The 20,837-nt window shown below is 68.0% G+C and overlaps 1 protein-coding gene across 1 annotated transcript; it reads right to left on the reverse strand.

The window, feature by feature from the left end:
* Window positions 1–113: 113 nt before the first annotated feature.
* SPTB (spectrin beta, erythrocytic) lies at window positions 114–19,967 on the reverse strand. Its single transcript, XM_059825866.1, has 36 exons — window positions 19,938–19,967; window positions 16,153–16,350; window positions 15,921–16,072; window positions 15,515–15,688; window positions 15,306–15,397; window positions 15,149–15,229; window positions 14,931–15,046; window positions 14,595–14,707; window positions 14,332–14,519; window positions 14,132–14,249; window positions 13,055–13,213; window positions 12,678–12,980; window positions 12,347–12,497; window positions 11,389–12,256; window positions 11,173–11,310; window positions 10,331–11,090; window positions 10,045–10,247; window positions 9,873–9,963; window positions 9,646–9,792; window positions 9,266–9,529; window positions 8,839–9,054; window positions 8,663–8,752; window positions 8,286–8,561; window positions 7,440–7,570; window positions 6,954–7,158; window positions 6,485–6,859; window positions 6,150–6,394; window positions 5,885–6,023; window positions 5,726–5,810; window positions 5,439–5,635; window positions 5,211–5,320; window positions 4,779–4,854; window positions 2,377–2,546; window positions 2,123–2,296; window positions 1,993–2,035; window positions 114–979 (listed from the first exon to the last, which is right to left on the reverse strand). Exons 2-36 carry the CDS (start codon window positions 16,298–16,300, stop codon window positions 815–817), a joined length of 6,963 nt encoding a protein of 2,320 aa, XP_059681849.1. The 5' UTR covers window positions 16,301–16,350; window positions 19,938–19,967; the 3' UTR covers window positions 114–814.
* Between the last annotated feature and the right edge of the window lie 870 nt (window positions 19,968–20,837).

A 20,837-nucleotide genomic window follows, 5' to 3' on the forward strand; every position in this document is an offset into this window, starting at 1 on the left:
AGCGCTGGTGGGGACACAGGGTGGTGGGTGCAGACGAGGGGCGGTGGCGAGCGGTGCTCCGCGCGCCCACGGGCCGACGCTCTTTGGTTGGTGCCCGCGGGGGGGCCGGGGCTGCCCCCTCTGCACCCACGTGCTGGGGGGGCCGGGGGTGTTATGGCTTTGGGGGGGCACCCACAGCAGCCCCCCGTGTGGGTGCTGGGTGCCGGGTGGGGGGGCATGCACGCGTGTGGGGCATGCGCACCCGTGGCCGTGCGCGCGGAGGGGTGGGTGCACCTGCATGCAGGGACACGCGTGTGCACACGTGTGCATGCAGGGACACGTGTGTGCACGGGGCTGCTGTGCGTGGGGCACCTCTGGGTGCACACGCCTGGAGGGGCACGTACACACCTACGCATACGTGTGTGCACATGGGGCACGTACACAGGGCTGTGCGTATACCTCCGCGTTCATCTCCACATAGGTGTGTGCATACCCTTAAGCATGGAAATGTATGTATATATATAAATACAAATATATACATACACACACGTGCACGCAGGCACGTGTTCAACGCACACCGCGTGTGCCCGCTCGTATATGTGCCGCTATATGTATACATAGATGTGAGCCCACGCGTGCGCTCGCAGAGGTGAGGGGTGCGTCGACGCGTGCCCGTACAGGGGCTGTACGGCTCCCGCACACGCGTGAAGCCTGGAGCTGCCCCTATAGACCCGGCTGTACGTGTAGGTACGCGCACACGCAGGTCCCTATGCGCACGTGGCACCGCCGGCGTGACGGGTCCCCGAGGCGCGGGGGAACCCCCTGGGGGGGGGTGTTATTTCTTTTTTGGGAAGAAGCTGAACCGTTTCTCCTTGTCCTTGCGGGGCAGGGGGGGTTCAGGGGGGGCCAGGGGCAGGGGCAGGCTCTGCGCCTTCCCCCGGCTGCTCCGGCACTCCGTTATTGCTGTGCTCAGCCCCTGCAGCCAGGCCTGCAGCTCCTCCTGCGGGCATGGGCACCGGCTCAGGGTGGGGGGCTCCCCTGGCCCCCCATCACCTTCCCAGCCACCCCCATGTCCCCCTGGGTGATACGAGCTGCCCCACATTTTCCCCAGGCACCCATGTCCCCCTGGACACCGCCAGCCCTCCCCCATGTCCTGATGGCACCCCTGGGCACCCCATGTCCCCCCCCACATCCTCATGGCACCCCTGGCCACCCCATGGCCCCGCAGGCAGTGCCAGCCACGCTGTGTGCCACTGGGCACTACGGGTCATCCTGTGTCGCCCCCCCCCTCCGGGCACTACTGGTCCACCCTGTGTCCCCTGGGCATCTCTGTCCCCCCGCCACGTCCCCTGGGCACTGCCAGTGTCCCCTGGGAACCACCAGCCACCTTCTGTGCCCCTGGACATCTCTGGCCACCCCCATGTCCCCTGGGCACCACTGGTGTCCCCTGGGAACCATCAGCCACCTTCTGTGCCCCTGGACACCTCTGGCCACCCCCATGTCCCCTGGGCACTGCCAGTGTCCCCTGTGTCCCCTGGGAACCACCAGCCGCCTTCTGTGCCCCTGGACATCTCTGGCCACCCCCATGTCCCCTGGGCACTGCCAGTGTCCCCTGTGTCCCCTGGGAACCACCAGCCGCCTTCTGTGCCCCTGGACATCTCTGGCCACCCCCATGTCCCCTGGGCACCGCCGGTGTCCCCTGGGAACCACCAGCCACCTTCTGTGCCCCTGGACATCTCTGGCCACCCCCATGTCCCCTGGGCACCACTGGTGTCCCCTGGGAACCATCAGCCACCTTCTGTGCCCCTGGACACCTCTGGCCACCCCCATGTCCCCTGGGCATCACCAGCCACCCTCTGTCCCCGTGGCCACCGCCATGTCCCCTGGGCACTACCAGCCACCCTGGGTCCTCCTGGGCACTGCTGGTCCCCTCTGTCCCCTGGGTATCTCCAGCCCCATCGTGGCCCCCCGGGCACTGCTGGCCACCCCGTGTCCCCCCGGGACGCTCCTCACCTCATCCTTGCCGTGGAAGAGCCACTCGCTGCCATTGCTGAGCCTGGGGACAGAGCGCAGGTGCCGGTGAAGCGTGTGCCGCCCTGTGCCGTGCCATGCCACACCGTGCCGTGCCATACCAGGGCCGTACCTGAGTTTGAAGACGTGCTTCTTCTTCTTGTAGCCGGCGGCCACCTCGCAGAGGGCGTCCTGCAGCCCCAGGGGCTCCTCGCCGTGGCAGGGCAGCCCCAGCGCCCGGCTCTTGGCGTCCTTGAAGAAGGCAAGCTGGCCGCCCCGCAGCACGCAGTACCGCGTGCTCCACGACCTGCCGCCACACCGCCCCGTCAGCCCGGCGCGCGCCCGCAACCGCCCGGGCACTGCCACCACCGTCACCGCCATGCCTACCGGTTGGACGCCCGTTTGGTGGCCGCCTCCAGGTCGTGCTTGCGGCCGAGGTAGCCCTCCAGCTGGACACTGCAGGTGCGGGCCGGCAGCGTGGCCGGCTCCTCCGGCTCTTCCCGTGGCAGCCGTGGACTTGGCGACGCCGGCTCCTCATCGCCCGTCGTCCGCGCCAGCTGCCGCAAAGCAACAGCCCTGTTACGCTGCGGTGTCGCTGCCCGCCACCAAAAGCCACAGCCTGAGGTCCCATCCCCTCCCACGGTGGCACTCCGCACATGGGTCCCTGTCCCCAGCGGGGGCTCACGGTCCCCGAGCCGGTGGCCCAGCGGTAGGTGCCAGCCAGGCGTGGGTCACCCCCAGCTCTCGGTGCCAGTGTCCCCACCAGCTCCAGTACCCAGGAGCTGGTGGCTACTGGGAGGACCCCAGTGGGCGGCTGGGATGCGGTCCAGCCCTGGGACCCGCACCCCGGGCTCAGCGCCGTGCCAGACCCCCCCCCAGATTTGGGGTGATGGGGTTGAGCCGAGCCAGGCAAGCAGCCCTGGGAGCCACCCCGGTGTTGTCCCCCACCCAGGGGGCTTGGGGACAGTGGGGGATGCTGGTGGGCAGACGGGGCCCGGTGGGGGGCCATGGTGCCTGTCCAGGGACAGCAGCTGGGTGCCACAGGAGGGGCTCAGCCAGGGTGGGTGCAGGGCCAGGGCGCGGTGATCCCAGGGTGCCCTGATCCCAGGGTGCCCGTCCCCTCCTCCTGCGCTCGGGGACGGCCCCAGACCCGCATGGCTGTGTCTGCCGGCACCGCGGGGAGCACGTGAAGGTCCTGCAGTGCGTCCGGCTGAGAGTGACGGGAGGAGGGACACTGTCCCTGGCAGGCAGGAGGTGACCGTGTCCCCAAGCAGGCAGGCAGAGAAGGATTGTGTCCCCAAGCAGACAGAGGGGCTTCTGTCCCCAAGCAGGTGAAAGTGACTGTGTCCCCAAGCAGGCAGAGGGGGACCCTGTCCCCAAGGAGCCAGGAGATGCCCATGTCCCCAAGTAGGCAGAGGGGGACCCTGTCCCCAAGAAGCCAGAAGATGCCCGTGTCCCCAAGCAGGCAGAGGGGGACCCTGTCCCCAAGAAGCCAGAAGATGCCCGTGTCCCCAAGCAGGCAGACGGAGTCCCGTCCCCAAGGTGCCAGAAGATGCCCGTGTCCTCAAACAGGCAGAAATGATCTTGTCCCCGAGTAGGTACTCAGGGATCCTGTCCCCAGGCAGGTGAAAGTGATCTTGTCCCCAGGGAGCCAGAAGATGCCCGTGTCCCCAAGCAGGCAGAGGGGGGTCCTGTCCCCAGGGAGCCAGAAGATGCCCGTGTCCCCAAGCAGGCAGAGGGGGGTCCTGTCCCCAAGGAGCCAGAAGATGCCCGTGTCCCCAAGCAGGCAGAGGGGGGTCCTGTCCCCAAGGAGCCAGAAGATGCCCGTGTCCCCAAGCAGGCAGAAGAGGCAGAAGGGGTTCCTGTCCCCAAGCAGGCAGAGCAGGCAGGAGGAGCAGAGAGGTTGGCAGCGAGCACAAGGTGGCTGACACACGGGGTGACGATGCCCTGAGGCGTGACGATGCCGTGTGCGGTAATGATGCCCCACAGGGTGCTGATGCCTTGGAGGGTGACAATGCCCCATGGGATGACGATGCCCCACGGGTGATGATGCCCCATGGGGTAATGATGTCTTGCAGGGTGCCGATGCCCCATACAGTGATGATGTCTCTTGGGGTGACAATGGCCCTCGGGGTGATGATGCCTCGCAGGGTGACATCCCCATGGCGTGACGATGCCCGAGGGATGATGAAGCCCCAAGGGCCAGGTGCTTCGTGAGCACGGCCGGCCAGGAGCGCCGTTGCTGTGTGTCCGTGGGCAGCTCTGCCCGATGTCCCCTCCGTGTCGGGGCAGAGCCAGCCCTGGTTCCAGGGCTGGGTGCTTGGAAAGCCGGGTGCCGTGCGGTCGGGGCCCTGCGGTGTCCCCGCGGGTTCCTCCGGGGATGCACGCTGCCTCGCCGACAGCAGAGGATGGTGGCCGGGATCTGCCCGCCCCAGGGCAGACACTCCAGCTCTGGCTGCTGCCCCGATCCCAGAGACACCATGCACCCATGGGTGCCAGCCTCCGCCAGCTGGCCTGAGCCTGGTCATGGGGAGAAGGGGTGCTCCAAGCCGCCGCAGGGACCCCCCCAGGAGTCGGGGTGAAGGGGAAGGTGCAGCACCCGCGTGCCTGCCCGACCTTTTTGGGGTCATTTAGCATTTATTCAACTCAAGGCAAGGAACAAGGCAAGGGCTGGGGGTGCGGGGAGCCGTCGGCATGCCACGGTCACGGGGTCTGCCAGGAGCCTGTGGGACATGCGGGGAGACCTTTTTTGCTGCTGGGGAAGGAGAAAACTAAACTCGAGAACTGACCAGCTCTGGTCCGTCAGTGGTGGGCGGAGAGGCGTCCCGCGTGCTCGCGTCCTTCCTCTTCTCCTCCTCCTCGGACCTGCGGCAGGGAGGCAGCCCGCTCAGCGTCCCCGGCGGAGCGCAGCACCCCCAAAATCCCCGTCCCAGCCAGCTTGCTGGGGAAACGCAGCCACAGTCTCGCAGGGACCAGGGACTGGCGCTGCTCTCCCGACCCCGCCAAGGGGTGAAAGCCCCGGCATGGCAGGGCTCGACCTTCATCTCTGCTCTTCACCTGCATCGCTCTACTGCTCCGAAAGGGCGAATTACTAAAAAACCCCTTAATGCTTTGAGAAGAGGGATGCTGGAAACGATGCCCAGGAGCCGGCTGGGCACTACAGGCTGCCCCTGCCCGAGATGCTGCTGCAGCCGTCTGGGAACGGCACCGGCATCTCTTACCCGGCCTCCAGCTCCCCATCCAGATCCAGGCGGTAGTCGGGAGCCTCGGTGCGCGTCACCCCGTCCCGCGCCAGCCCCTCGCGCAGCGTCCGCCCGCCCAGGAGCTCCAGCTGCCGGGGAAGGGGACAAAGGTGTTAAGCGCTGGCGGGGACATGAGGTGGGGAAACTGAGGCAGGGCAGGCAGAGGCCAGCCAGGACTCGCCATGCCCCATCCCGAGCCTTCCTCACCGTCGTCAGCTTCCTCAGGGCGGCGATGCGCTCCTCCCAGGTGGCCGAGGACTTCTCGAAAGCCTCATGCCGCTTGAGCAGCTTCTCCACCGCGTCCACCGTCTGCCCATAGTCGCTGCTGGCGAGGTAGGGCTCCTGTGCCATGAGCCACGACTCGGCCACTGAGGCGTCCCTGGAGAACTGGCACACCTCCAGCACTGCAGGCAGGGACAGACAGCACTCAGCCCCCTGCCACCGTCACCCCCCAGCCAAGCCATGCTCCCCTCCGGCACCGCCGGCGCACTCACGCAGCCGCAGCTGGTCCCAGCGCTGCTCCCACATCTCCATCATGGCCTTCCTCTTCTCCACCAGCTCCACCAGCTTTGCCTTGATCTGCGAAGGGACACCGTCACCGGGCCACCCCGGTGGCACCGTCCCCACCGCGCCCTGGCCCCGGCCGCCCTCACCTCGGGCGAGTCCTGGTGCTTGCGCTGCAGCAGCTTCTTGCCCAGCTCGATGCAGGTGGCAAAGCTCTTGCCCCGGGCGTCCACCTCGGCCCTGATGCTCTGGTGGTACTTCATGAGCAGCTCCACCGAGGAGACATCCCTGGAGACAGAGAGGTGCCGGCGTCGGTGGTGTCATCGGCACTGGGTTGCGGCATCGGCGCTGGGTCCCGGCATCGGTGCTGGGTCCCAGCAAATGGTGCCAGGTGCTCGCCGGGCGCAGCCGTACCTGGGTTTCTCCTGCGTCTCGATCTGCCGGACGGTGCTCTCCATCCAGGAGAGCAGGTCCCGTGCCATGCCGAAGAAGCGATGCTTGTCAGCCGTGTCCACCAGCCGGGCCCGGCGCCCGCTGCATGCCTCCAGCAGCGCCCGCAGGGCTCGTGCCACCTCCTGCTCCCGCTCCTGGATGCTGGCCGCCTTCTCCCCGGCGTAGGCAGTCTGCAGGCGTGCCGCCGTCTCCCGAAACTGCTGCACCTGCCCGGCGGAGCCAGAGAGCGTGGGGAATGCTGAGTGCCAGCAGCGGCAGTGCCGGGCATGCCCGCCGGCTCTGGGGTGCAGCCTCACCTGCGCCTCCAGCAACTGGAGGTCACGCTCGAAGGCGCTGTGCATGCGGTGGAAAGCCTCCACCGTGCCGGCATCTTCGCCCAGGTCCTGGGGCAGCTCCTGGCGCCGGGCGGCGATGAGGGCCAGCAGCTCAGTGCCGTCGTAGAAGTACTTGTGCAGGTCGTGGGAGGCGGCGAGGAGCTGCATACGGGTGTCGATCAGCTCCAGGAGGTCAGCCCAGCTCTCGTTCAGCCCGTCCTTCCACTCGGCCATGGTGGCCGCCTCCGCGTGCCCCGCGTCAATAAGGTCCTCGATGGTCAGGTTCACCCGGTCCACGCGTTCCTGCCCCACGCTGCCTGTCTCCCGAGCGAACTCCCGGAACTTCTCCCGCAGGAGCTGCACGGGGGGAGAAGGGGGACGGAGAGAAGAGTCAAGGTTGCCCCCCCAAAACCGCGCACCGGCACCGCCATGCCCGCCCCAGCACCCTCACCGTGACGTGGTCCAGGTCCTGCCCCATCTCCTGGGAGGAGGCGACCACGTCGCGCTCTGCGATCCACTGCTCCAGGTCCTCCACCTCCCGCTTCAGCTGGAAGAGGTGGGACATGTTCTCCAGGCGCCGGCGGCGCTCCTCGGCCGCCTCCTTCAGCCCTGCGTAGTGCTTGTCCACCTGGCCCTGCAGCCGGATGATCTGCTCCCTGCGCGGCCCCGGCACACAGACACCCCAGTTCTCACCCGGGAAAAGGTGCCCCCGACCCATCTGTGTTGCCAACTGGGGGGGGGGGGGGGTGTTTGGAAAGGGACCCACTTTGCGCTCCCCACGTCCCTCTGCCACCACCTCCCTGACGCAGCCGGGGCAATGCCACCCAGCTGGAGCGAGACGCCGGGGCCGGAGCTCCAGTTGAACCACCCACCCGCCCCGGTGCTGAGGGCATGGGGCTGCCCCGAGGGACAGGGGACACAGGATGATGGCACCTACCCCTCAGGGTGGCCGGCAGAGAGCAGCTGCTGAGCCCTCCCCGCCAGCTCCTTGATGGTTTGGCCGTAGTCCTCGATGGACCGCTGCTGCCGGACGTGCCTCTTCAGCATCACCAAGCCGCTCTCCTCATCCTGCAGCACGGCAGACACCAGTGCCCGTCAGCACCCGGCATTGCCATGGGATGGGGACCAGGGTCCAGCCCCAGCACCCACCCTGCAGACACGTCCTGCCTCTGTCCGGTGCAGCGGGGAGTGATGGCGAGCTCAGCGGGGTATGGCACGGCGTGGCACGGCATGGCAACAGATAGCATGGCCTGGGGTGGCGTGTAATGGCACAGCTTGGCACAGGATGGGATGGCATGGCATGGGTTGCAATGGCCAAGCACAGCATGGCACAGGATGACCCGTAATGGCACAGCATGCCATGTAATGACAAGGCATGGCATGGGTTGACCTATAATGGCATGGCATAGGGTGGCCTGGCGTGGCATGTAACGGCACAGCCTGCCATAGCATGGGATGGTGTGCAATGACACAACATGGCATGGGATGGACAGCGTGTTATAGCACAGCATGACGTGGCATGTAATAGCATGGCATGACATGCCATAGGATGGCGTGACATGCCATAGGATGGCATGTGATGGCGCAGCATGGGATGGATGCCACATAATGGCACGGCATAGGATGCGATAGCGTGTAACGGCATGACACAGCATGGTACAGGATGATGTTTAACAGCACAGCACAGCCCGTGTTGACATAGGATGTCCCCGCATGGCAGAGCGCGGCATGGCACAGAGCCCCCCCCCAAGACACGGGGGCACCACACAGAGCCACCCCTCACCTTTGGCTTCTCCTCAGCTCCCATGAAGAGCTCCTGCTCACTGACCCAGGCCTCGGCTTCGCCGGCATCCAGGTAGTACTGCTGGGCCTCGCCGGCCTCCCACAGGCGCCGGTGCCGGGCGGCCACCTCCGCCTGCAGTGTCTCCCACAGCCCCCGCAGCTCCCGCACCCGTGCCTCCAGCTCCGGGCTCGGTTCCCCGCCGCTCGCCGCCACCTCGCCCCGGCTCAGCACCTCGGCCAGGCGGGGGGCATGGCCCGCCAGCTCCTTCTGCAGCGTCTGCCGGTGGGGCGGGCGGTCACAGCGGGGGTCACCCATGGGATGGGTGGCCCCAAGGGACCGGCCGGGGGGGCGGGTGCTGCCACTGCGCCCGGGCTCACCTGGTTCCTCTTGGCCAGGCGCTGCACACTCGGGAGGTCGGTGCCGTGCTCCGTCGACCTTGCCAGGGGAAGCCTCTCCTGCACCCACAGCTGTGGGTGAGAGCACCCGCTGAGCACCGCGTGGCACCCACGGGTGCACCTGGCATGCCAGACCCTGCCGCGGCAAGAATGCTCACCGTCTCGTCCTCCAGATCCCGCCCAAGCTGGTACATGGCCTTGGCAGCCTCCAGCTCTTTCCTCTTCCTCCCCAGCGGCTCCAGCAGGTCGAGGAATCTCCGCTGGAGCCTCTGCTCATGCCCATCGGCATCCGGCACGTCCCCGGCAGGGGGGGGCCCCTGCCACCCCAGCTCCTCCAGCTCCTTCATCCGCGCTCCCACTTGCTCTTCCAGCCTCTGGCAGGACACAGCCGTGTGAGCCGGGGGGCAGAGCCGAGCCGAGCCGGGGACCCCCAAGGCACTGGACCAGCCCCGTGCCGCGACATGACCCAGCACCTCGGCCCCCCTGCCCCAAATGGGGAGCAGCGCATCCCTACCCAAAGGAAAGGCTGAGGTGCCAACACCCTTCCGCCCGCCCAGCCGCTCGGCTGGCAGTGCCACCACCCACCGTCAGCCTCTTCAGCAGCAGGTTGGTGGCGGTGAGGTCCTTGGCCTGCTCAGCAGCACGCAGCTCCTCCTCCACCCGCCCCAGCCAGCTCTCCAGCTCCCCGTAGCTCCGGGCGTACAGCGTCGAGCGGTCAGCCTCGAAGAGCCGCCGGCCCTTCTCCTCGGCGGCGCTGCACAGCCCGTCCCACCGGCCCCGCAGCTCGTCCAGCTGCCGTGCCACCACCTCGCCGTACTGCGGCTTGCGGCTCGCCAGCTCCTTCCCCTCCTGCCAGCAACACCAAAGAGGTTGGTGGCCGCCGCAGCGCGGCTCCACGCTGGCACGGGGACCTTCTGCCCGGCCGGGGGGCAGCGAGGCTGCCAGGTACCGGTGCCAGCACCCACCGTCTCAATCTTCTCCAGCCAGCCCTGGTTGGGTGCCAGCTCGGCCATGAACGCCTGGTGCTTCTGCCACTTGCTGTGGAGACCACGGGCTTCGCCGTAGGAGACGTCCTGTGCCGTCAGCATCTTCTCCTCCACCCAGGCCTCGAGCTGCGGGCACGGGGCGTCAGTGCTCGGCTGGTGGGGACCCCCAGCACCACCAGCCATGCTGCGTCCCTACGCGTCCCTACCTCCCGGCAGCTCTGCAGGAAGGTCTGCAGCTCGTGGTTGTCCTGCAGCAAACCCGCCGCCTCCTCTGCCTTGGCCGTGACGGCCCCGTGCCTGGCAGGGTGACCGGAGACGGGCAGCGTCAGCCCCGCTGCCCCACACACTGCCCACCCGCCAGCCCCTCACCAAACTCACCGCTCCCGGAGGGCCTGGCACTTCTCAGCAATCTTCTCGGCAAAGATGTTCCCCTCGGCCACCAGCTTGGTGCCGCTGGCCACCACGTCGGGGATCTTCTCGGCGCTGCTCTCCATGCTGGCACGGAAGTCCTGGAAGCGGCGCAGAGCGGCGGCCGAGCCCTCCAGCGTGGCGGGCAGCTCCAGGTGTGCCAGCGTGTACTCCTGGGGGGGCACGGCGGGGGGTCAGTGCCCTTTCAGGGCACCCGAGAGCCAGGGACCCCCCCAAACCCGCCTTGGGCACCCACCTGGTTGGTGAGGAGGATCTCCACCTGCTTGGCATCGCGGAGGAACTCCTGGAAGCTGCGACACTGGATGAGGAAGCGGTGCTGGGCCTCCGCCATCCTGCCCAGGGCGGCCCAGCCGGCCTCCACGCCGCGCAGCCGCTGCCGCAGACCCTCGTACTGGGGGTCCGCCTGCTCCCCCACCACCCTCTCCCCCGCCTCCACCACGGCGGCGAAGGCAGCCGCGTGGTCTTCCGCATCCTGCCGGGCGGCCTCGTGCCGCTGCAGCAGCTCCTCCGCCTCGGCCAAAGAGGCCGGCACCTCGTCGGCAGCCGCCACGGCTTTCTGAGCCCCGAAGAGCCAGGCCTGGAAGTCATCCAGGTCCTGCAGGAAGCGCCGGAGCTGCCCGGCTTCCCCCAGGGAGGCCGCCTGCTCCCCCAGGGCCTCCTGCAGCTCTTCCCAGGCGGCCGCCGCCGCCGCCAGCCGCTCCGTCGCCTCCCCGGCCACCTCGGGCCGTTCCTCGGCCAGGCGGTCGGCCTGGGACCGCAGGGCAGCCAGGCGGCCCTCGGCGACCGCCAGCTCCCGCTCAATGCCGTAGAGTTTGCGTTGGGTGGCCAGGACGCCGGCCAGGTCCCGGCCCAGCTCGGCGGTGGCCTTGACCACCCGGGTTTTGCTCTGCAGCCATTGTTGGGTCTCCTCGCACTCCAGACGGTAGTTGAGGAGGCGCAGCGCCGAGCCCACCGCCCGGCGACGCTCGGACACCAGCTCCCTGAACCGGTCCCACCTGCGGGGCGGAGGCGGGTGACAGCAGGAGATGCGGCCGGTGGGGACTGGCCTGACCGCCTGGGTGTCACCCGCCACCATACCTCTCGTTGAGCTGTTCCTGGCACTGCCGGACCTGGGGGCTGCGGGGGTGCCCGCTCGCCAGCAGGCTGTCGGCTGCCTGGTTGACGGCGGCAATCTGGGAAGCCACGGTGGCCATCTCCTGCTCCAACCCGTCCAGCCTGCGGGGACGGCCAGGCTGAGAACGGGCTGCACCTTGGTACATGGCATGGCAGCACTACCACCGCGGAAGCCCCTACCTGTGCTGCGCCACGTCCAGGTCCTCCAGCGCCTGAGGGACCTCCGGCTGCCGCAGCCAGGTCTCCTTGGCCCCCATCCAGAGGTGGCAGGCATCGCTCTCGCCGAAAACAGTGTAGAGGTCGAGGGCGTCCTGCAGCTGGCGGCCCCGCCGCTCGGCCAGGGCGGCCGCCTCGGCGTGCAGCTGCCGCAGGGCCGCCAGCCGGCTCTGCGCCTCGGGACCGGCCCGCAGCTCCGGGGGGAACCCCTCGGCTTGCTGGGCCAGCCCGTCCAGCTGCTCCTTGGCGGCCGCCATCTCCTCCAGCAGCTCCTGGTGCTGCCGCAGCAGGGCACGGGTGCGGGATTCGTCCTGGCCCAGGTCCTCGGCGGCCGCCCGCCGGCGGGCATCCCGCAGCCCCTCCGCCAGCTCCTCTGCCTCTGCCTGGAACTGGAAGAAGCCCTCGGCCTCCCGCAAGCCACGCCGGCGGAACGCCGCCAGCTCCTCCAGCTGCGTCCACAGCGCCCGGACCGCCGCCCCCCGCTCCCGCAGCCGGCTGGCCGCCTGGCCCGCCGCCGCCAGCCCCTCGCCTGCCACCAGCGCCCGCTCCAGCCGGCTGCCCCGGCTCCGCAGCTCAGCCTCAAAGGCGGCGTGCCGGCGCTGGAGCAGCAGCACGCCCGGCAGGTCCTTCCCGAAGTCCAGAGAGGAGTAGAGCTGCTCCTGCTCCTTGATCCAACCTTCTGCCTCGTCCAGCTCCCACAGGCAGGTCCAGAGGGACCGGGACTGCTCCAGCAAGGCTCTCCTCCGGGCCGCCAGCGCCTGCAGCTCCCGCCGGCACATCTCCAGGTGGCTCACGCGGTCCCGGATGACTTTGGGGTCACAGGGACGGTAGCCTGGCCAGGGAGCAGGGCGGACACCCATCAGCAAGGCGTCCCGGCTTCCCCCAGCCGTGCCATGATCCCAGGGCATCCCGGCGTGCCTACCCTCAGTGTCGGCGAAGCGGAGGGCAGCAGCGCTGATGGCCCGTGTCTTTTCCGCCTGCAGGGCCATGTCACCCTCCAGCAGCCGGTGGGTCTGCAGAAGCTCCTCCGCCTCCAGAAGGTGCTTCCCAGATTCGGGCGATGCCAGCTGCACCTGCGGGAGAGCCCTGGCCGTCACCCACCACCGGCTCTGGCGGAGGGCACCCGCTGCCACCCAAAAGCTGCCGCCAGCACCCCAGCATCTCATCTGCCTCTCCAGGGGGGACCCACCAATGCCCTGGCCGGTGGGACCAAGCCACCCCACCCATGGTGACACCCAACACCCATGGCTCACCTTGACCTCATCCATCCAGTCGATGCTGTGGAGCATCTCCTGGAAGAGGTGCTGCAGGGTGAGGTTCATCTCCAGGCGTTGGCGCCGGGCGGCGAGCAGCTCCAGAAGCTGCTCCCAGAGCCGCAGAATGTTGTCCTTGCGCCCGTTGATGCGCTGGATGTCATGGTAGCCCTCCACCTCCAGCTCCTTCGCCACTGCCTCGATGGCCTGCACCCGCTCCTTGTAGGCAGCCGTGTCCGTCTCGATGGCCTCGTGCTTCTTCTTGGCCGCCTCCACTGCCGGCAGGTCCTGGCCAAAGTTGTCCTGCCCCGGCACAAAGCCCACGGTGAGGCTCCGGCGGGGCGCACCGGTCCTGGGGTGGGTGTCCCCGACCTCACCTGGGCCACTAAGCGCTGGTTCTCGCTCAGCCAGGCCTCCCGCATGGCCGCTTTGCGGTCAAAGCGCCGCGCCAGCTGCTCCAGCTTCTCCTGCCGGATGAGCTCGGTGCGCAGCGCCAGCTCCCGCTCGTGCTCGGCTTTCTCCAACTGCTCCCAGGCCTGGGGGAAGGCGGCACCAGACTGGGGTGGCACCCGTGTCCCATGTCCCCCCCGCCACGTCTGTTCTGCTGGTTAACCCCAACGTGACCTGTGGGTGGGGGAGCACGGCTGGAGGAACCCAACCTCCCCTGGGATCAACCGGACCTGCCCCAGGATGGACTTGGATGTGTCCTGGGATGGACCCAACCTGCCCTAGGACCTGAACTACCTTGGGATGGACCCAACCTGCCCTAGGACGTGAACTACCCTGGGATGGACCCAACTTGCCCCAGGAGATGGACCCAACCCGCCCTAGGACCTGAACTACCCTGGGATGGACCCAACTTGCCCCAGGAGATGGACCCAACCTGCCCTAGGACCTGAACTACCCTGGGATGGACCCAACTTGCCCCAAGAGATGGACCCAACCTGCCCTAGGACCTGAACTACCCTGGGATGGACCCAACTTGCCCCAAGAGATGGACCCAACCTGCCCTAGGACCTGAACTACCCTGGGATGGACCCAACTTGCCCCAAGAGATGGACCCAACCTGCCCTAGGACGTGAACTACCCTGGGATGGACCCAACTTGCCCCAGGAGATGGACCCAACCTGCCCTAGGACCTGAACTACCCTGGGATGGACCCAACCTGCCCCAGGAGATGGACCCAACCTGCCCTAGGACCTGAACTACCCTGGGATGGACCCAACCTGCCCCAGGAGATGGACCCAACCTGCCCTAGGATGTGAACTACCCTGGGATGGACCCAACTTGCCCCAGGAGAGGGACCCAACCTGCCCTGGGACAGCCTGGGGAGCAACGCCCCCGGGGACACCAGGGGAAGAGCTCCCACTAGGTCGCAGGGTGCCACAGGAGCAACCATGTGTCCCCGTGGCATGGCACGGCACACGGCCAGGCTGCCGGGAGGGGCTCCATACCCGGTTGATGTCGGAGACCAAGCGCCCCTCGTGCGGGGTGTAGACGCGCTGGTTGTTGGCTCGCATCCGTGACTGGATGGTGAAGAGCAGCACCTCCAGGTTACCCTTCTCCTGAAACCTGCCCCAGAGAGAGCTCAGCCCAGGGCACCCATGGGTGCTCACCACCACCGCGCAGGCACCAGGGGCTCGGAGGCGCTTACTTGGGGGGCTTCTCCACGGTGCGGTAGGTGCTGAAGGCTTGCAGCTGGTGCTGCACCCCGGCCAGCGAGTTGGCGAAGCTGCGGCTGTTGAGGGAGGCGATGGTCTGCTCGATCCAGGTGAGCAGGTCAGAGGCCAGCCCCCCGTAGCCCTCGATCATCCGCTCTGTCTCCTTGGCGTGCTCAATGACCTGCGGCGGGGCCAGCGGTGAGCACTGGGTGCCGGTAACCTGGCAGAACCCCCCTGCCCCAACGCTGTCCCCTACCTTGCCCAGACGCCTGCCCTCCACCTCCAGCACCTTCATCTTGGAGAAGTAGTGGTAGAAGGCCACCACGTAGGTGATGATGGACTTCTCGTCGGGATTCTCCGTGAACACATCTGCCCAGCGCGAGCGAGAGGTGTCAGTCCTGACCCAGCCTCTGCACCGCCCCGGCATCACCCCGCTGGCAGTGGGCCACCACGACCTCATGAGGTCCCTCCATGCTCCCACCCAGACCCACTTCCACAGGGTGGCAACCTCTCCATCCCTCCACGGGGTCTGGGCTCATCCCAGGGTGCAATGGGGAAACTGAGGCAGGAGGGTCGGCAGCGGCAGCCTCACCTTCAGGGTCAAGGAGAGGGGTGATGCCCAGGTGCCGCTCTGCCACGCTGAACGCGTGCTCCAGGTTGTGCCGGGCGTTGGATTTGGTCAGGTTTTGGAAGTCAACCAGCTCAGGCCTGGGGACAGAGGGTGCGGGATGGTGGTGGCACAGCCATGGGACATGCCCCGGTGCCACTGCCGCCCTGGCACATCCCGGTGCCCGCCGCAGTGCCACCTACCTGTGCTTGTGGATGAGGGCATTGAAAGCCAGCCCGTCCTTCCAGCTCGAGGTGAAGTTGGTGACGTTCACGTGGGGATACCTGCGATGAGGACAGGGTGTCACCGTCACCCTCTGGGCAACCCTGGGCACGGTGGGGTGTGGGTCCCACCACCTACCCCGCTGTCTTCATCTGGCACCAGAGCAGCAGCGCATCCCTGGCGGAGCGCGTCTCCCGGCCCTCCTGCGTCTGCACGATGATGTCCTGGATCTGGGGGCAGAAGGACATCCCGGAGTTGAGGGAGGACATCCACGGAGGAGGGCTCCAGCTCGGGAATGAGCCATGGGGTGCTGAGCTGAGGGGTGTCCCTCATCCACCCCATCCCACCTGGAAGCGGAGGATGATGGTCCAGATGAGGCCGAGGACGAGGCGGTGGTTGCCATCCACGATGTCGTGGGAGCCCATGTTCTCCAGGTGCACCCGCTGCTCCTTCAGGAACTGCAGCGCCTTGTCCACGTTCTCCAGGCAGTGGATCCGCATCCGGCCCTTGGTGGGCTTGGGCTGGGGCACGACAGTGCTCAGCACCCTCCCCTCCACGCTGGGCACCCCCAACCCCTGCCCGGGGACACCGCTGCTGCCACCCCAAGCCTGGTGGAGCCTTGGTCAACACCAAGGTCAACAGCCTTGGGGGAGCACCAGAGGTCTTGGGGCATGGCATGGCATGGCATGGCATGGCATGGCATGGCATGGCATGGCTCGGCTCACAGGGTCCCCAGCTGGATGCGAGTCCTACCAGAAGCTCTCCCGACAGCACCTCCAGCAACTTGATGAGCACCCGCCCGTCCCGGAGGTCCATGTAGAGGTCCGAGATGCGGCAGGTGACGCGAGCCAAGTGCGAATTCACCCACTTGGTGAAAGTTTTCTTCTGCACAGCCTCCCGCTCGTCTGCAACAAGAGTGGGCACGGTGGCACCGGCGGTGGGGACAACACGGGAGGACTGAGGGGACCCGAGACCCGTCCCCGACCTGCCAGAGCTTTGATGCGGGAGCGCTCGAAGAGGCGTGCCGAGCTGTTGTCGTTGTCCAGCTCATCATCGGAGGCGTCCCAGCGGACGTTGATGCGGCTGTACTGCTGCTGCAGCTCCAGCTGCTCGTAGTCGTTCGCCGAAGTCATGGTCCCGGTGTCCCCCGGCCGGGTGGCCGTCGGCTACCGGCAACAGGCCCCTGGGGGAGAGTGGGGGCTGTGGGTATCAGCATCGCCGCGGCAGCTCGCCGCCCCTGCCGCAGGCAGGGATTTGCGGCTCAGAGCTGCCGGTTAAGCTGCTCAGAGGGATTTAGCCTCTCCCCCAGCCAGGTGTTGGGGAGCACCTGGGTGCCACACACTCGGAGACTCGCCCTGCTGGCACGGACCCCTGTGCCGAGCCGTGCCGATGGCTACTTACGGCGGTGCTTCCCCACTCAGGTCCTGCCTGCCCACCCAGCATGCCTGGCCAGGTCCCCAGGGGCATCCCCCCAACCCTTGGGTGCCCCTGGGTGAAGCGGGTGCTGCTCGCACCCACCCTGACGCCTGCACCGTGGAGGGGCTTCGCCAGCACCCGTGGCAGAAAGCGGGTGGCAGCTGCTGGCGGGGGGGCCACCCACCCCCGGGGACATTTGAGACACAGATAGGACACGGCCGGTATCTAAAAATGCCTGCGAGCAGCTGCCGGGAGGAGGCTGCTGGGGCCCCCGAGGGGTGCGGGGAGCCAGGCTGGGGCTCCCCACAGCCAGCACCCTGGCCGGGATCCCCCCTGGCACCCCGGAGCCGCCGGGAGCCCTCGGCCACGGGTGCACAGCACAGCTGGGGGAAACCCCGGGCACCCCAAAAGCCCTCGTGTCCCCGCGAGAGCCCCCGGCCCCCAGGGACCCCCCAGGCAGCCAGCGGGCAGTTGAGCTTTATCGGGGCCGGCTGGGCTGGGCACCCTAATCGCAGCCGCGCAGGCAGGGCCTTGGCTGGGGAGCCGGCTTGCATGCAAGAGCATGCCAGAGCGTGCAAGGACTTGAAGGAGTGTGCAAAAGCATGCACGTGCAAGCAAGGACATGAAGGAGCGTGTAAAAGCATGCACGTGTGAGGAAGGACATGCAGGAGCATGCATATGTGAGCAAGGACATGCAGGAGCATGCATGTGTGAGCAAGGACATGCAGCAGTGTGCCAGAGCATGCAAGAGCACGCACGTATGAGCAAGGACATGTAGAGGCGTGCCAGAGCGTGCAAGAGCATGCACATGTGAGCAAGAACACATAGAAGCATGCCAGAGCACGCATGTATGAGCAAGGACACGTAGAAGCGTGCCAGAGCATGCAAGAGCACCCACATGCAAGCAAGGACATGCAGGAGCATGCACGTGCAAGCGAGGACATGCGAATGAATGCGAGAAGGCACACGAGAGTGTGCAAGGCAATGCAAGCGCATGCAGGAGCACGTGGGAGCGTGCAAGAGCAGGGCCCGCAGCCCTCCGTGCCGTGGCTCTGTGCCGCTGCCAGCCAGCGCAGCTGGCACTGGGCTCGCCCTCCTGTCCTGCAGCAGAAAACCCCTGGGGAAGCCCAAATTTGGGGATCTCCACCCCAACACCGCAGGAACTGCAGCTGGTCTGCCTGGGCCCTGCAAAAGGACTGGGTGTGCTGAGTTGTGTCGGGTCTCTCTGGCGTGCTACAGCCTGGTGCTGCCATCCCGGCAGGAGACCTCGGTCCTGGCTGGGCCTCCCCCACACCACCACCACAACAGCAGGGCCACGGCCGCGAGCATCCGAGGAGGAGGAGGAGATTGCGCCGAAGGGAGCCACAGCGGGGCCCAAGGGAGCCGCCAGCGTGCATTTCGAGCATGGGTGCTCGCTGACCCTTTAAATCTCCCTCTGCCGCACCGGTGTCTTCCAAACAGCCCCGTCTGGCAGAGCCACGCCACCAGCACCAGCCGCCCAGGGATTGTCATTCCACCCGCTCGGCAGGAGGAAAGCCGGGAGTGCCGGGGTGCTGGCCCCGCCACGAGCATCCTGCGGCCAGGGCCAGGGCAGCCTCGCCTTCCCCAGCCGACGGCTCGATGCCGTGAATCAGCACTTCCCAGCAAGGGGCTGGCACCGTGCCGCCGCCGAGGTCTCCCCACCGGGCCCGGGTGACGTCCCCCCCTGCACCCCGAGTGTGGCTGGGGCAGCAGTTTGGCGCCTGCCACTCGCAGCACCCTCGAACCCCTTCCCCGGCTCAGCGCTCGTCACCGCAGCGCGCTGCTGCAACATCGGCTGCCGGTGCATGAGAGCTCATCAGGGTCCCCCAAAACGCACCGAAATAGCTGCCCCATCACCTCCGCCTGCAGCCTGGCAGGTCCCTGGGGCACCCGCTGCCCGGCATCACCCCGGCTGCTTCGCTTCACCACTTAATGCTGTTATTTTGCATCTCCACCAAGCCAGCAGTCAGCCACACTCCCGATGCAGCCGGTGCTGTCAGGAAGGGGCAGGAGCTGGGGGGCATCCCCGCGGCCCCCCGACAGCCGCCTGCCTCCCCAGCGCATGGCCAGGACCGGGAGCAGATGGCCCCGCTCGGCACGGCCGCTCGGCACAGCACGGGGTTGTTGGGCACGGTACGGCACAGCTCCTCCGGCCGGCGATGCCCCGTTCCGGCTGTGGCTCCCCGGCCATGCTCTCACCCAGCGGGCGAAGGTTTGGGTTTCCCCAGGGCCGGAGTCAGCGCGGATGCCAGCCGTGCCAGGACTGTCCCATGTCACCTAACCCGGCAGTGCACCGAGCGGTGACACGCACACGTGCTGACACTCCACAGACATTTTTGGCTATAAATAGGCCTCCCCTGCGCACGGCGCGGGCCGAGCCCCACTCCCTTCTTAGGAGCTGCCCCTCTGCACCTCCTCACCTACCCCAAAATCACCGGCTGGGGCCCTAAAAACACCTGATATCTGCAAAGTACTCCTCGGGGGACCACGCCGGCACCCACCAGGGTTGCAGGGGTCTCCTTTGCTTGACACCCCCTCAAACGCTCTCTGTTGGCTTCATCCAGCGGAGCGAAGGGCACCACAATCCCCTGACTCCGGAAGCTGGAGATTTGCAAAGGCAAAAGCCGCTCTGAAAGAGGAGCTGGGAAATCAGCCCTGGGTGGCCCACGGCTTATTGGGGTGCAGGCAGGGGTTCCCCCAACCCAAAACCAGTCCGTCAGCATCCTCCTGCCGCTGCGCTGGGACGAGGGTGGCCAAGGGCACGGCAGCCAGAAAACTCTTCCCAGTAACTCCAGTTCCCCCAGTTGCTAAAAACCGGTGGTCGAAGCGGGCCGGGTGCTGCACCCCACCGAGACCCGCCTCACGTCGCCTCCGGAGCCCGCTCGCCCACTGCGTCCCACCGGCACATGTTCGGCGGTGCCGGGAGCGCCCGGGACTGCTGCGGGGACCCCGCGCAGGGTTGGCACCCGGGGGGAACGTGTCCCCAGGGTGTCCCCAGAAAGGCACCGCCGCTCGCCTGACCCCTCGTCCCCGCAGCTGTACGTCCCCCGCGGGGGGACACGGGGTGCCACCGGGCCCCGCACCGCGCGGGGAAATAGGGGCGCTGAGCCCCCCCCCCCGCCAAACTTTGCTCCGTGCCCGCAGCCCCCCGGGACCGTGCCCGGTGCTGCACCCCAAACCCGGTGTCCCCGGGGCGGGCAGCGCGTCCCGCTGCCCCCCCCCGCTTCTCCCCCGGGGAGCGGCGCCTCCCGGTGCCCTCCGGTCCCTCCCCGCTCCCGGAGGCGGCGCATCCCGGTACCCGCCGGCGGTGCCCGGGGCGGCCGCGGCTCTCACCTGCGCGGGGCGGCGGGCGGACGAACGGCGGCGGCGGGCCCGGGGCGGGAGCCGGGACGGGAGCGGGGCGGGGGGAGCGGAGCCGCCCTGCGCCGCGATATAAATAACATTATCTGGGCGCGCAGGGACATTCCTGCCCGGGGCCAGCGGCGCTGCCCGGCCCCGATAGCCCCGCTCCCCCCGGGAGGGCCGGGCGGAGGCGGGCGGGGACGGGCCGCCCGCCCCGCAATGCAGCACAGCGGCCCCCCCCGGCCGCCGCCGCCACCACCGGCACCGGCACCGGCCGGGCGCGGAGCGGCGCAGCGCCCCGCTGCCACCGGCGGGGCCGCCGGTAACTCGGGCTGGCCGCGCTGCCCGCCCCCGGCAAGCCCCCGCTACCCCCCAGCTAGCCCAGGGGGCACCTCAGCTGGCCCTGGGCGTCCCCCAGGCAGGCTTGGGTGTCCGCCAGCTAGCCCGGCCTGTCCCCCGCCGGCTCAGGTGTCCCCCAGCGCCCCTGGCTAGCCCCAGGCACTCCTGGCTAGCCCTGGGGGGCCCCCAGCTAGTCGCAGGCATCCCCCAGCTAGCCCTGGGGGTCTCCCACTAGCCCTGGGGGTCCCCAAGCTAGTCCCAAGCACCACCCAGGTAGCCCTGGGTGTCTCCCACTAGCCCTGGGGGTCCCTCAGCTAGTCCCAGGCATCCCCCAGCTAGTCCCAGGCACCCCACAGGTAGCCCTGGGGGTCTCCCACTAGCCCTGGGGGTCCCTCAGCTAGTCCCAAGCACCACCCAGGTAGCCCTGGGTGTCCCCCAGCTAGTCCCAGGCACCACCCAGGTAGCCCTGGGGGTCTCCCACTAGCCCTGGGGGTCTCCCAGCTAGTCCCAGGCACCCCACAGGTAGCCCTGGGGGTCTCCCACTAGCCCTGG

Source organism: Gavia stellata, chromosome 17, assembly GCF_030936135.1.
Source record: "Gavia stellata isolate bGavSte3 chromosome 17, bGavSte3.hap2, whole genome shotgun sequence".
Lineage (NCBI taxonomy): Eukaryota > Metazoa > Chordata > Aves > Gaviiformes > Gaviidae > Gavia > Gavia stellata.